At 44.6% G+C, this 15,446-nt stretch overlaps 1 protein-coding gene across 1 annotated transcript; it reads right to left on the bottom strand.

Annotated features, from left to right (window-relative positions):
- Nucleotides 1-13,892: 13,892 nt before the first annotated feature.
- LOC129765968 (uncharacterized) lies at nt 13,893-15,057 on the bottom strand. Its single transcript, XM_055766426.1, has 2 exons — nt 14,651-15,057; nt 13,893-14,571 (listed from the first exon to the last, which is right to left on the bottom strand). The coding sequence occupies exons 1-2, from the start codon at nt 15,055-15,057 to the stop codon at nt 13,893-13,895; spliced, it is 1,086 nt and encodes a 361-aa protein (XP_055622401.1).
- Nucleotides 15,058-15,446: the final 389 nt, after the last annotated feature.

A 15,446-nucleotide genomic window follows, 5' to 3' on the forward strand; every position in this document is an offset into this window, starting at 1 on the left:
GACTAAGTAAAAGTTTATCGATCGGATAGGAGGGATATGAAACGGGGACACAACGAAGGAAACATCATTAAACGTTGACATCGGCGTTTCTGAGGAACAGGTATAGATGAAGCAGAAGATCAGGATCCCGGCTACCTAAGATGCTCTAGAGAGCTGAGAGCGAGCAGCATGGAACCGGATACACGACCAGACAACATGCTCGATGTCGTGGTAGCCATCGCCACAATCACAAAGATTGTTTGCTGCGAGCCCAATGCGATAGAGATGCGCGTTTAGGTTGTAGTGATTGCACATAAGCCGAGATATCACGCGAATGAAATCACGACCTACATTCAATCCCTTGAACCATGCACTCGTCGAGACCTTAGGGATAATCGTGTGTAACCAACGACCGAACTCATCTTCACTCCACATGCGCTGCCAACTTACGAGCGTGTGCTGACGAGGAATGTGAAAAAATTCGTTATAAGCAATTTGCCTTTCAAAAAGTGTGCCTTCTGAAGCACCCACCTTAGCTAGCGAGTCCGCCTTCTCATTCCCCGGAATCGAGCAATGAGAGGGAACCCATGCTAAGGTAATCTTGAATAATTTTTCGACCAAAACACTCAATAGATGTCTTATTCTTGTTAGGAAATAAGATGAGCGTTTATCAACTTTCATTGAGCGGATTGCCTCTATCGAGCTGAGACTGTCTGAAAAAATAAAATAATGGTCGATGGGCAGTGTTTCAATGATCCCTAGAGCATAGTATATCGCACCCATTTCTGCGACATACACGGAACAAGGATCTTTGAGTTTGAAAGAGGCACTGGAATTTTCATTGAAGATGCCGAAGCCAGTGGACCCGTTTATGTATGAACCGTCAGTAAAGAACATTTTATCAGATCCAACTTTCCCATATTTTTCCGAAAATATCGACGGAATAACATTGGAGCATAGGTGATCTGGTATTCCATGGATTTTTTGTCGCATGGACAGATCAAAAATGACAGAGGAATTGCAAAAGTATGGGAAGCAAACTTGGTTGGAGATGCCTGGTGAAGGGTGCACGTCGTGGGTAAGGTACTCATGGTATAAAGACATAAAACTTGACTGAGGAATCAGTTGGAGTAGATTTTCGAAGTTATCAATCACCAATGGATTCATGATCTTGCAACGGATGAGAAATCTGTAGGATAATTCTGTGAACCGAAGAGTAAGCGGGGGTACTCCTGCCAAAACTTCGAGACTCATCGTATGTGTCGAATGCAAACACCCCATGGCTATACGCAAGCAACGATATTGTATCCTCTCCAGCTTGAGAATATGAATCCTGGCAGCTGATCGGAAGCAAAAACTGCCATATTCTAACACTGACAATATCGTTGTTTTGTACAACTGAATGAGGTCTCCTGGATGGGCACCCCACCATGTTCCGGTAATTGTTTGGAGAAAATTGATTCTTTGCTGGCATTTCTGTTTCAAATACGCAATGTGTCTCCCCCAGGTACATTTAGAATCAAAATATACTCCAAGGTATTTGAAAAACATCGAGTGCTTGATCGTTTTGCCGGATAGGTGAAGCTGGAATTGGGCGGGTTCGTGCTTCCTAGAAAAAACGACCATTTCAGTTTTCTCCGTAGAGAATTCGATACCCAGCTTGAGGGCCCACGTGAACAGATTGTTCATGGTATCTTGCAACGACTTTTGCAGAGCGACGGGATTAGTACCCGTGATGGAAATAACTCCATCGTCTGCAAGTTGTCTCAGCGTGCAGTCTCTAGTTAGACAATCATCCATATCATTGACGTAAAAACTGTACAAGAGGGGGCTTAGGCAGGAGCCTTGCGGTAGGCCCATAAAACTGTAACGAGAAGATTTTGAGTTGCCATGAGAGAAATTCATGTGCTTTTCTGACAGTAAATTGTACAGGAAATTATTCAGAATTGGTGAAAGTCCACGATTATGAAGCTTCTCTGAGAGAATTTCCATGGAAACTGAATCAAATGCCCCTTTGATATCGAGAAAAACGGAAGCCATTTGTTCTTTGCGAGCAAATGCGATTTGGATTTCAGAAGATAGCAGCGCGAGACAATCATTCGTCCCTTTACCTCGGCGGAAGCCAAACTGCGTATTTGACAGCAAATTGTTCGTTTCGACCCACTTGTCTAAACGAAGTAGAATCATTTTCTCTAACAATTTGCGAATACAGGATAACATTGCAATCGGCCTATACGAGTTGTGATCGCAAGCCGGCTTGTTGGGTTTTCGTATGGCTATCACTCTCACTTGTCTCCAGTCATGCGGGACAATATTCAGCTCCAGAAACTTGTTGAACAAGTTCAGCAAACGCTGTTTTTCCAAGTCGGGAAGATTCTTCAACAAGTTGAATTTAATCTTGTCCGACCCCGGAGCTGAATTGTTACATGAGAGGAGGGCAATTGAGAATTCTACCATCGAAAAATTCTCATAATCGCATTGGAGCGGAATATCGCGTACGACGTTTTGTGCAGGAACAGAATCGGGACAAACCTTCCTTGCAAATTTGAAAATCCAACGGTCAGAGTATTCCTCACTTTCATTGGTATGGTTCCAGCCACGCATTCTCCTAGCCGTATTCCAAAGAGTACTCATAGCGGTCTCCCTTGATAAACCATTGACGAACTTCCGCCAATATCCACGCTTTTTTGCTTTAATCAGACGTTTTAGTTTGGCTTCTAGAGCTTGGTACTTTCGAAACCATTCCACTAATCCAGTTTTCCTGAATTTTTTGAAAACGGATGATTTTTCAAGGTAGACCTTTGAACATTCCTTGTCCCACCAAAGTGATGGAGGACGACGTCGGAAAGTGGTAGCCGGTACACGTTTCTTTTGAGCTTGAAGTGCGCTATCGTAAATCAAACTTGATATAAAATTATACTCTTCAAGGGGAGGAAGTTCATGCATCGAAATGATTGCTTCAGATATTAATTCTGCAAATTTTCTCCAGTCAATATTCTTCGTGAGGTCATACGCAATATCGACTGACTCACTAGATTTTGATTCATTGGCGATCGATAAAATTATTGGTAGGTGATCACTACCGTGGGGATCTTGGATTACCTTCCATGTGCAATCCAGGGATAATGAAGAAGAGCAGAGAGATATGTCTAGCATGCTTGCCCGTGCAGGAGGGTTGGCTATCCTAGTTGCTTCCCCAGTATTTAAAACTGTCATGTTGAAGTTGTTGCACAGATCATAAATCAACGTGGCACGGTTGTCATCGTAGAGTGACCCCCATGCTGTTCCATGGGAGTTGAAGTCACCTAAGATTAACCGCGGCTCCGGCAATGCCTCGATAATATCAAAGAACTGATGGCGGCCTACCGTCGTCCTGGGAGGAATATATATCGAAGCAATGCAGAGTTCTTTGCCATTGATTTGTATCTGGCAAGCGACAACTTCAATGCCTGTAATCGATGGGATAGTGACTCTATAGAAGGAGTGACGTTTTTTGATCCCCAATAGTACGCCACCAAACGAGTCGTTACGATCTAGGCGAATAATGTTGAAATCGTGAAAATTCAGCTCGTCGGCTGAACAAAGCCATGTTTCACAGAGAGAAAATACATCACAGTTAGAACTGTGAACTAAAAAATTAAATTGGTCTAGTTTAGGGATGATGCTTCTGCAATTCCACTGTATGACAGTGGTCAAATCCTTGACCTCTTGCGCTGAATTAGGCATCGAGGGAAATGAACGCTGCTAAAAAGCCACATTTTTCTTTCAAAAATGTTCTCACAACCGGAAGCAAACATAATACTATGCTTTTAAGAGGATCATTTATATTTAAAGCATTTAAAATGTTATCCACAAGGTCTGAAAGCGCAAGCAGGCCAGGTAGTGGCTGTTGCTTCGACCGCGAAAATGGAACAGACGTGTTCGTTGTTGTTCCGGGAAGTGCTGAGGACCCCTGGTTGGTAGCATGACCACGTAAACCGGGAGGTACTTGCTTCGGCCTATTCTCAGCACGTTCAGTTCGAGGCTTCATTCCAACTTGGGAAGTTTCGGTATTCTTTCTGGGGAGTGATGGAAAAGAAGTAATTTTTCTTTTCCTGATAGCACCCTGCGATGTACCGGAACATCCGGCATTGGGAGCGTCAGCAACAGGCTCGTCGTTCTGCAGAATGGAGTAGGGATTGTCCTGTGTCGTTGGCACGGAACTCTTAAGCATTTCTGCAAAAGTCCGCTTGGAACGTTCCTTTAAGGAACGCTTGAGTTTTTCCCCTCGTTGTTTGTACACCGGGCATTGAATAAGATCATGAGGAGTCCCGCCGCAATGAAGACACTTGTGCTCTTTCGCGCAAGGATTCTCATCATGGCTCTCTCCACAATCTGCGCAACGTTTTTTATTGCAACAATAGGCGGCCGTGTGACCGAGTTACATACATTTGTTGCATTTCATTACCCGGGGTACAAAAAATCGAACAGGTAAACGAAGTGCTGCCCCTATTGCAACGTAATTTGGAAGGGCGGAACCCTCAAAAGTCACACGAAAAGAGTTTGTCCGATTGAGAATTCTTTTGTCATTTTTATGTGACACAGATTTCAGTCGATCGCATGCAAGAATCTTCACAGTTTTTAGTGTGGAGTTCTTGAAGCGACCGACACCATCGATTATCTCTTTTCGGGTCAAACCCTTTTCGGTTATTACGCCGTCTATTTCCACGTTGCAACAGGGTACGTATACACGATACTCAATCGCAAAGAGGTCGCAGCGCGTTATTTTGTTCGCTTGGGTCCTGCTTGAGACGACAACTCGTAGTTTGTCTGGCCCCATCCGTGTAATTTCGGTAACGTCAGAAAAATGTTGAGTTAGTTCCTTCGAGATACGAATGACATTGAGAGGTTTGGATTTTCGTCTAAAGTACACAATGAATGGGCCTTTGGAGCCTTCAGGGTATTCTTTAGGACGAAAATCCAGTTTCTCGTCGATTTCCTCATCTTCGGAACTATCAACTTCGTAAACAGAATTTTCTACCTCAATTTCTACTTCATCCTCCTGCTCTTCAGGAGGAGGTTCGGTATCAGAAATATTCAATTGCGTCAACGGGGGGTCCTTTCCGCCCTCAGCCATATTAGAAAAATCGGCCAACTGTTCGATATGAACAGAATATAATAATTATCAAAATGAATAAGTAAAAAAAAATATTATAAGGTTATGCTGCGGATAATATTTATATTAATTTATTTTATTTATATAAAATTCTAAAATGAAAAAAAGTTCCAATAAAATTTCAACGGTAATGTAACCAAGAAAAAATAGACACCCCTAATGCCAACGTTTGCCGATTTGGTAAACACACAGATGAACAATGGTGTAAATCGAGCACAGATGGTAGAAGAAATGATAGGAGGACAAAAGAAAAATAAACTTATACTTGCCGCTGCTGTGTGGCGTGTGTGATAAATCTGTCTGAATTGTATCCTCTGCGTCTCGGTCGCGCACCACTTTGAGCTTCGCTCTACTCGCAAGCGCAACCGATGAAAAAAAAACACAGTCTGATTCGATGTGGAAAAAAACACCGTATGTTTTTGACTTGATACGTTCCATGTTAGTTGTTAGTAGAAAATGTAAAAATAAACAGTATTTTTGATCGATTTTATATAGGGTAAATGATCTTGGTTTGTCCAATTTGGGGTGTTTTTACGCAACTAGTAAATGCAAATCGATTTTTCTTCATGAAAATCACACATAATCGATACGAGTTTGGGTTTGTTGAAAAGCCCCAAGTCTCTAGTTGCTAATACTACCATAAGGTGTTCAAATTATTCAAATTTTTATGTTTTTTAACGATTTTCCTTAAAGAAGAATTATGATCATGGTTTGACCACCTCTGATCATGGTTTACCCAAAAAAATGATCATGGTTTGTCCGGTTTTAGAAATCTCCATTTTTGAATGAAAACATTCGAATTCACAATTAGATGTTGCATTTATTATTGCTTGAGTTTACTGTCATCATATTGATTCATTCATAATTTAGGCTTTCTTCAGAATATTGCCTTTTCTTGGGCATTTTAGAAGTGTTCACCTCAACACAATCAACACAGAAAAACAATACTTCTGCTATGCGCGAAGCACACCATAAACAAACATAAACAAAATGCAGCGCGCCAAGCGGTTGCCATAGAAATAATGTGGACAAAACAACATTATTGAATTGGACAACTCATGATCAGAATTGAGTTCATCAAAATGCGTTAATTTAATGGTTTAGCTATGTAAATCCGATACAAATGGTGAGCAAACATGATGTTTACAATATTTATAAGTGTTGTAATCCAGAAAAGGTCTGAATACGTGCCAAATAATCATCTGGTGATCGATTAAAAGTTAGCTCGAATGAGGGGCGCATTGACACAAATAGAAGGTGTATTTTATAATCCTTTAAAACATGTGATTTCGTAAAAATATACTATCAAACTACTATAAATCATGTAATAGGCAATTTCATTTATATGTTTCGAAACATTCGAAGGACAAACCAAGATCATTTACCCTAGTATTTGTGGTAAGTGGAAAACAGTAAAATAAACTCTTTTGTTTCAAAACCATTTGATAGTCCTGAGAAGGACTGGAATGGTTTAATGGGTTGTACGGAATCTGCTGCGTTTCAGTCGGATGTAGCAGTTTAGTTTTGGGAGCGGTAGCTTTTACGGATTCGCTGATGCTTTCCTTGACTTTGGCGCCATCAGCTTCTGTGCGTCGATTTGCGAGGGTTTGATTGGCACCACCACGACGAGCTAATCGACGGATAGCGGGTGTGATACGATGCGATGCAATGCACTTCGCTCCTCTGCCTCCTTTGCCGCATCAAATTGTTGATGTGAAGAGGAGCGCACCAGCAATGCACACTAGATTTAATTCGATGCTCTCCGCTGCTTCCTCTTCTTTGTTCCCTTTGCCGCACCGTATGGTGTTGGTTAATTTGTAGAGCACTGCACACTAGAAGCCCAGATGTTTGCCGATCTGAGCGTTGAACGAGAATGAGAAATCCAGGTAAGGTAAGGTATTGTATTATAGAGACTTTAAACTTTTTCAGTTCATTCGTCTCTAGCCTTGAGAAAGGCCCTTTGAAAACTCTACTCTACTCCAGCACTACTACCTCCACCCTCTTGCCTTGAGAAAGGCACTCGATTCCTCGCCGTCCAGCTCGTCCAGCAACGATGTTGTCCAGTCGGTGTCCACACAAAGAATGGCTGAAAAAAGGAGAAATCCAAAAATGCTACCGTCCTTTTATATCAGTTGGTATGTGAGAAATAGGCGCCCCCCACTCGCTCGCCATGCAAATATTTGACTTATCGGGGAACGAAAGAAGCGAAGCAGGCGAAAAAGAAATGACGTCAATTTCGACCAATCAGTACCGTTTGGATAGGGGTTGAGTTTTTTCAATTGTTCGATAGTTAATTACATGATATATATTATTTTATTCAAGGTGAAAAATTGTTATAGAGTGCCGCAATGTTTTGATGTAAAAATCTCATCGATCCGTCATGAAATGACTGAGCAATAAGCGTTTGAAATTGGACATTTTTCACGATGCGATCGATATTCGTTTTTCAATTTGTACCCCAATATGTTCCCGAAAGACGTAATCCTACGTCAAAAAGCTGAGATTGGAAACTGATGACAAATTATTATCCCTAAGGTTTCGAGCCTATTTTAAAGGGTTTAACGTTGATAGGGATTTTAGTAGAAAGATTATTGTCTAATCATATCGTGTTCAATGCACGTATCTATCATATAAGATATGATATTGATTACGCTCCTAATGTTTCAATGAACGAATTAAACTGGCTTCCGGTTGAGAGGTTCGAAAGGGTACACTCACGCATACCAGTTCGCTTCAGTTCAGTTCATATAACGAACGGCTTCTCTAAGGCCACCATTCGGAGTTTTGAATGAGTTGAATTCACGGATTTTTTAACAGTTACATAAACTGAGGGGCTCAGAAGGAAAGGGGTGTAAGTGACATCATCGATTTCTCTACATCGACTCTCTCTCTATTATTATTATTATTATATTGAGTTATGGCACTTCTCAGCATTGAGCTGGAATATTCACCTACCCCCGGGCTTCTTAAATGCCAAAGGGGGATTAGGCTCTGTGGTATCTTTTTTTTTTTTTTTTTCTTTTTTTCTCTTTATAATAGTGTCTGCACAATCATCGTGTTCTAATTATGGTGATTCAGGAACCATCGCACTATGTTACACGTTCCAAGAATCACCGCTTTCTGCATAACCGCAAGCTGCTCTGTTACTTGCAGCTCCTCCAATGACTGCGTGAGAGAGTGTGGAACTAAACCAGTAGCAGAGATCACTACTGGTATAAAACGGATGCCTTTCAAATGCCACATTTGTTTTAGTTCTTCTGCCAAGTCGTGATACTTGGTTATCTTGGCAGCAAACGTAGATTGTAGATTGTGGTCTAACGGTACTGCAATGTCTATTATCAGCACTTCTTTCTTATTTTTATCGTAGACCACAATATCAGGGCGATTAGCTGGTATTCGGACATCCGTAATAATCTCGCGATCCCAGTACAACTTGTAGCAGCTATTTTCCAAAACCGGATCCGGAATATACTTGTAGTAGGGTACCAACTGATTTACCAAGTTGCGTTTTGATGCTAGCTGTTGATGAACAATCTTGGCAACCGAGTTGTGACGATTGAGATAAGCTGATTCGGCTAGCGCTCCACAGCCGGCTATGACGTGTTCTATCGTCTCTCCTACTTTATTGCACTTTCTGCAACAGTCAACAACGTTTTCGTGCAAGATGTACTTCCGGTAGTTTTTGGTCGCTATTATCCGGTCCTGGATGGCTACCATAAACCCTTCTGTTTCAGAAAAGAGTTCACCTCGCACCAGCCACGTGTTCGATAATACTTTGTCGATATGCGCTTGCTCTAAACGATGGGGGTGTGTCCCATGAAGTTCCTTTTGCTTCCATGATGTTGTTTTTTCTTCTATGGTCTGCAAATTGCAGCTAAGTTCGTACTGCTCCTGCGCCAGATGCAGGGCACTGAATCCACGGTCCGCTTCACAGACAGCGCGATAGATATCGTGACGGGTCTGACTTTCCACGAAGTAACTCCGCAACTGCTGGATCTGGGAACTGCAAAGCGCTCTAATGTCAGTGACACCTCTTCCTCCTTCAACACGTGGCAAGGTGAATCTTTCTATGGACGACTTTGGATGGTGCATACGGTGCTTTGTGAACGTCACTCTCATTGCTCTTTCTATTGTTTCTAAATCGGTTTTCGTCCACTTCAGCACCCCGAAACTGTACGTGAGTAAAGGAACGGCAAACGTATTGACGGCTTTGATTTTTTTGCCGCCGCAGAGGTTTGTTTTCAAAACCTGGTTGATTCTGATCAAGAATTGTTCCTGGAGTTCCTTCTTGATTTTTGTGTGACAAATCCCTTTCAATTGCAGAAATCCCAGGTACTTATAGGATTCGCCTTCCACCAAATCTTGAATCACTTCACTCTCGTTAATGCGGAATCCTTCAGTCTCCACCAATCGTCCACGGTGGAGCTGTACTGCCTTACACTTTTCGATTCCGAGTTCCATCCGCACATCGGAACTAAAGTCGCTAACACACTGTAGAAGACTATGTAGCGCTTCTGTTGATTCCGCAAACAGTTTCAAGTCGTCCATATAGAAGGTATGGTTTATTGTCGTTGTTCTGTTGATATGGTAGCCATGGCTGCTTCGGTTGAGTGCTCTGCTCAAGGGGTTCATCGCAAGGCAAAACCACAAAGGACTGAATGTGTCACCTTGGAATATTCCCCTGCGAATATTGAGAGTTCTGGATCTCAACATAGTTGTTCCGTCGGTGATACTAAGCGAGGTGCTCCAGTTTACCATTGCGTGTTCCATAAACCTGATGACGCCATCATGTATCTTGTACATTTTTAGTACCTTTATCAGGTACGTATGCGGTACTGAGTCGTATGCTTTTTTATAGTCAATGTACGCCATACTCAGGTTCCTTCTGTTTCGGCTTGCTTGTCCGACGATGACTGCATCGATAACGACTTGATCTTTGCAGCCCCGCGTGTTCTGTTTACAGCCTTTCTGTTCTTCTGTTAATATTTCGTTAACTTCGCAATGGTTTTGTATCTTTTTATTAATCACCGACGTAAGTAGCTTGTACAGGCTCGTTAGACATGTTATTGGCCTGTACTTCGCCGCATTCGCTGTGCCTTGATCCTTTGGCATCAGATGAGTAATTCCCCTGGTCACGAACTCCGGTGTTGTTTGGGGATTTTCTAATACCTTATTGAAGCACTCTGCCATTCGCCCATGAGTTGAAGAAAACTTTTTGTACCAGAAATTGTGCACGAAATCTGGTCCTGGCGCAGCCCAATTCCTGGAATATCGAATGGCTTCGTTGATGTCATGGGCGGTTACCATAACGGCAGGCATTGCTTCAAGTCCGTTTCCATATTCCTCTTCTTCTGCCAGCCACATCCTGTTACTTCGGTGTTGAATAGGGTTCTCCCATAAGCCTGACCAAAACTGGGTAACTTCGTCAATCTCAGGAAGACCACCATCGTAATTATTGCGTTTCTTTTTGATGCGGCTGTAGAACTCCCTTTCGTTCATACTGAACATACGATTATCCGCATGCCTTTTCGTACATTCCGTATAACGTCTTAACCTTTTTGATAGAGCACTCAACCGTTGTACATGGGTGTCGAGGATCTCAATGATGCGGTTTTCATTAAGATCAGAGAGCTCTGCCGGCTTCACAATTTCAGCAACTCCACGAATCAGCTTTCGCGATCGACTTCCCCTCTTGTACTGCGTTAGTCGACCGATTTTTACTCGGAGCGTTTGGATACGACCTTCCAGGCGTCTTATCCAAGCAGGTTTCGGTTTTTTGGAGAGTACGCGGTTCTGTCTATCGTCTTGGTGAAAGGTGCGCATTCCTCCGTACGTCCGTACAACAGCTACAGTTCCACAATAAACGATAAATTGCAGCTCCTCTAGATTCTCTACCACTTCCAGGTACACAGGTAGTACTTCCTGGTCGAGTACTTGGACGGCACTCGTTAGTCGGTGGGAATACTGCAACTTCGGAATCTTGTGTCGGGTTAAGGGGTCCGTTCCGTAAAACTGGGTCACTGCTGCATCCATGTGGAAAGCCAATTCGTTCTTTAATTGACCTCGTTGTTGATCCTCTGCCGGCTCTTGTCCTCTAGGCTCATCCACTGGATCCGGTGGTGGTGCAATAGATTCGCGCCTTTCACTAGCGAACGATGCACTCAGCCTAGCAGAGCTCCTTCTCGACATATCGCTCGATCTTCCACTCTCTCTACGCAGTTCTCGTTGCACTTCCAACTTGATGGCCTCTATTTCAGCCGGGGACAGCATGTTGTGTGACAAAATCGCTCGTCTCCGTGTGTAGAGCTTATTCCGATCTAGTTGGCCGGCTTATAGATTATTATTATTATTATTATTATTAGATTATTATTATGGCAGACTTATCTCACTTCTTAACTAGGCGAACCTAGCCAGAATTTTCACCTGCCCCCGGGCTTCTGAATGCCAAAGGGGGACTAGGCTCTGCGGAATGCACGTATCTGCATGCTCGTGCTGTTTCAGTCCTGACCGAGAAATTGTCGGACAATCGCGCAGGTGCTAAGGATGACCGACTTTTGGATGCCGGCCAATTCCTTCTCCATATTCAACACCTTTAGCGCTTCCAGAAGTGTCTTCGGGACAATTCCAGTTCCAGAGAGAACGACTGGAACAATTCTTGGGACCTCCCTTAGCCCCCACAGTTCCTTGAGCTCCACGGCCAATGGTCGGTACTTGCAGATTTTGCGACCGTGGGTCTCCTCCAGATTCTGGTTCAGTGGAATAGCGACATCGATGATGGTGACTTTGCGGTCGCTCTTGTCGTAAACCATTATATCTGGCCGGTTGTGGTGGATCGAGAGGTCGGTCAGAACAGTGCGATCCCAGTACAGCTTGAAACGGTCATTTTCCAGGACAGGTGCAGGCAGGTACCGGTAGTTTGGTACGTTGTCTTCCAGTAGAGCACATTGGAGCGCCAGTTGTCGATGAACAATACGGGCCACGTTGTTGTGGCGCTCGGTGTAGGCTGCGTTGGCCAAAACGGGACAGCCTCCCATAATGTGCTCTATGTTTTCACCTGGTTGATGGCACATCCGGCAAATGTCATTAACGTCTTGATGCCAGACGTACCGCCTGCAGTTTCTCGTCGGCATTATCCTGTCCTGGATGGCTATCATGTCGGCTTCTACTACTGAAGAGAGTTCACCACGCGTTAGCCACAGATTAGATGCGGCCTTGTCGACGTGTGGCCGATCCAGTTGATGGGGGTGGGCACCATGCACTGCCTTCTGCTTCCAAGCTGCAATCTTCTCCTCCACTGTCTGCAGATTGCAGTTGAGTTGGTACTCCGCTTGCGCCAAGTGCAGAGCGCTGTATCCTCTGTCGGCGGCGCAGACAGCCCGGTATAGCGCGTTTTGGTTGGCGCGTTCTGCGAAGTACTCGCGCAGTTGTCGTACCTGGGCAACACACAGTGCAGATATGTCGACTATTCCAAGTCCCCCTTCTTTGCGTGGCAGTGAAACTCTCTCCAGTGCCGATTGAGGATGGTGCATTCCGGCCTCTTTAAATGCTTTCCTCATCCTCCTCTCAAGGTCCTCTAGGTCAGTTTTGCTCCATTTGACTACACCAAAACTGAAGGTCAGCAGGGGAACCGCGAATGTGTTGATCGCGCGTACCTTGTTCCCCGCGTTGAGGAAAGTCCTCAGGACACAGTTCACTCGACTCAAGAACTTGTCTCGCTGCTCCGTCTTGATGTCGGAGTGGCGAATCCCGGTGAGCTGTCGGAATCCAAGATATTTATAGGATTCGCCACGAACCATGTCTCTTATGAACTCGCCGTCATAGACCTCGTAACCTCCGGATTCGGTAAGCTGCCCTTTCAGCATATGGACACAGCGGCACTTGTCAAGGCCGAACTCCATGCAGATGTCCCTGCTTATGTCTTCGACAACCCGGATAGCTACACCTAGACGCTGACGTGAATCAGCGTAGACCTTGAGATCATCCATGTAGAAGGTATGGGTCACTTCTTCGTGGGCGCCGTCGCCATACCTTATTTTATAGCCATGACCGTTTCTATTGAGCGTCCTACTGAGGGGGTTCAGTGCCAGACAAAACCAAAGCGGGCTGAAAGAGTCGCCTTGGAATATCCCCCTCTTTATCTGCAGCGTTCTAGACTGCAACACATTTTCCCCATCACTGAGGTGCAGAGACGTACTCCACTGCCTCATCGCATGCTGCAGGAACCTAACGACGATGGGATCAATTTTGTAGAGCTCCAATACCCGGACGAGAAACGAGTGAGGTATGGAGTCATAAGCCTTCCTGTAATCGATGTAGGCCATACTTAGGTTCCGCTGGTTATATACCGCCTGGCCGACTATGGCTGCGTCGATGATGGCCTGGTCTTTGCAGCCATGCGTATTTTTCCTGCATCCTTTCTGCTCTTCTGCGATGATGTGATGCTGTTCGCAGTGAGCAGAAACTTTGGCGGTAATTATGCTGCTCAGTATTTTGTACAGACTCGATAGGCACGTTATCGGTCTGTACTTTGATGGGTTCAATGTGTTGCTGTCTTTCGGGAAGAGGAAGGTGACGCCACGGGTGGCGAATTGAGGAAGGTTGTGTGGGTCACGTAGCACCTTGTTGAAGCACTTAGCTATCTTTGGATGTGCGACGGTCAGCTTCTTGTGCCAAAAGTTCTGGACACCATCGGGGCCCGGTGCTGCCCAGTTCCTCAGGTACCGCGAGGCTTCGCGGACATCGTTCTCTCCGACGATTATTATATATTATTGAAGCTCATGTGAAGGAACTTTCCACATTGGTAAAGATGGTGGTTTTGTTTGCTGCACACGTTGCAGAACGGAGGGTTCGTGGCGACGAATGCGGTGGAACCTCTCGATTGAGGCTGAGGCTTTGAAGGTTCTTTGAAGGGTACACTAGTTTTCGGCTTGGCTGGTTGTGCTGATTGAAGAGCAAAACTGCGTGACTCGACGAATTTCAGGAAACACTCCAGCGTAATTTCTGCCTCTTCCATTTCGGCAATCTTTTGACACCACAACTGTTTCGTATCTGGATCCACCTTTTCGCTTAGGATGAACAGGAGCCACGCGTTGCGGTCTTCTCTGTCCATCGCGTTGAGAGCACGAATAACCTCATCTGACACGTCATGTAGCGATCGTAGACCATGTTCAAAGGATGACGTCAGCGTTGGCTGCGCCAAGAATCGCTTGATGTGCTGATTGGCGATCTCACGTGGTTTGTCATACCTGGCTTTCAGTTTTTGCAGCGCCGGTTGGTAATTAGCGGCCTCTATTTTCAGATGCGAAATCAAGGAAGCAGCTTCACCAGCGAGGTTCGTCTTTAGAAAATACAGTCTTTGACTGTTCTTCAGCGTTGGATTTTTGTGAACCAAGCTGTCGAACAGGTTAAAAAACGATTGCCACTCCAGGTAATTACCGCTAAAGACGGGCATATTCATCCGAGGCAACTTCAGGTCCGAAAGTGGGGAGGCAGCAGCAGTGACGAGATGGAAGAGACAGAAGAGATGGATGGGTGGCCATATTGATCGACATCATGCGGAGAAACTCGGTCTGTTGGTCGGCGAGCTGTTTTATGACGTCATGCTGCGAAGATGATGATGTAGTCACGTGCTCTCGATTCTTCACCGCCTTTAGAAGCTTCGACAAATGGTTTTTAAGCGAAATATAACACCTTTCGAAATCTCCTTGTCGATGCACGGCATCTTCGTAGGCTTTGTCGTCTTCACAATGGTCTAAAATCTTCTTATGCACAGCACAATAGCCGGTCCACACCTCAGCGAGAGCGTCTAGCTCAGTCTGCACGTCCACTTCTACAGCCACTTCTGGCTTAATTTTTGCCACTACGTCGGAAATCTGCTTAATTCGCGGTTCGAGCGACTTACGTTCACGGAATAATTTATCCATCTTTATGGATTTCTCGCACTGTTTGTTCAAAAAGTCACTTATCTTTTAGTTCTCACACTATTGTTCTGCACGGCGATGCCAATCGGCAGAAGCACTCGGGGCCTGTATGGCGGCGACGGGGCCGATTCACGGGCAGTCGCGGTCACAAAAGGCACGGATCGCGGCGAAGTTTTCGCAATCCGATTCGAAGGACCATATGGAAGCGTGAGGTCCAAGCAAAGCTCGTAAAATCGTTACACTGAGGCGGATAAACGACCGGTGAACTGTTGGGGAACCAAAACGAGTAAAACAGCCGTGCTTATTCAAGCAATTCAAAACTAATTCTATTTGCAATCATACAGATGTGGCTTATATATCAAAACAAAACAATAGGGAATAAGCAGAAGGCA

Source organism: Toxorhynchites rutilus, chromosome 2 (genome assembly GCF_029784135.1).
Source record: "Toxorhynchites rutilus septentrionalis strain SRP chromosome 2, ASM2978413v1, whole genome shotgun sequence".
Taxonomy (NCBI): Eukaryota; Metazoa; Arthropoda; class Insecta; order Diptera; family Culicidae; genus Toxorhynchites; species Toxorhynchites rutilus.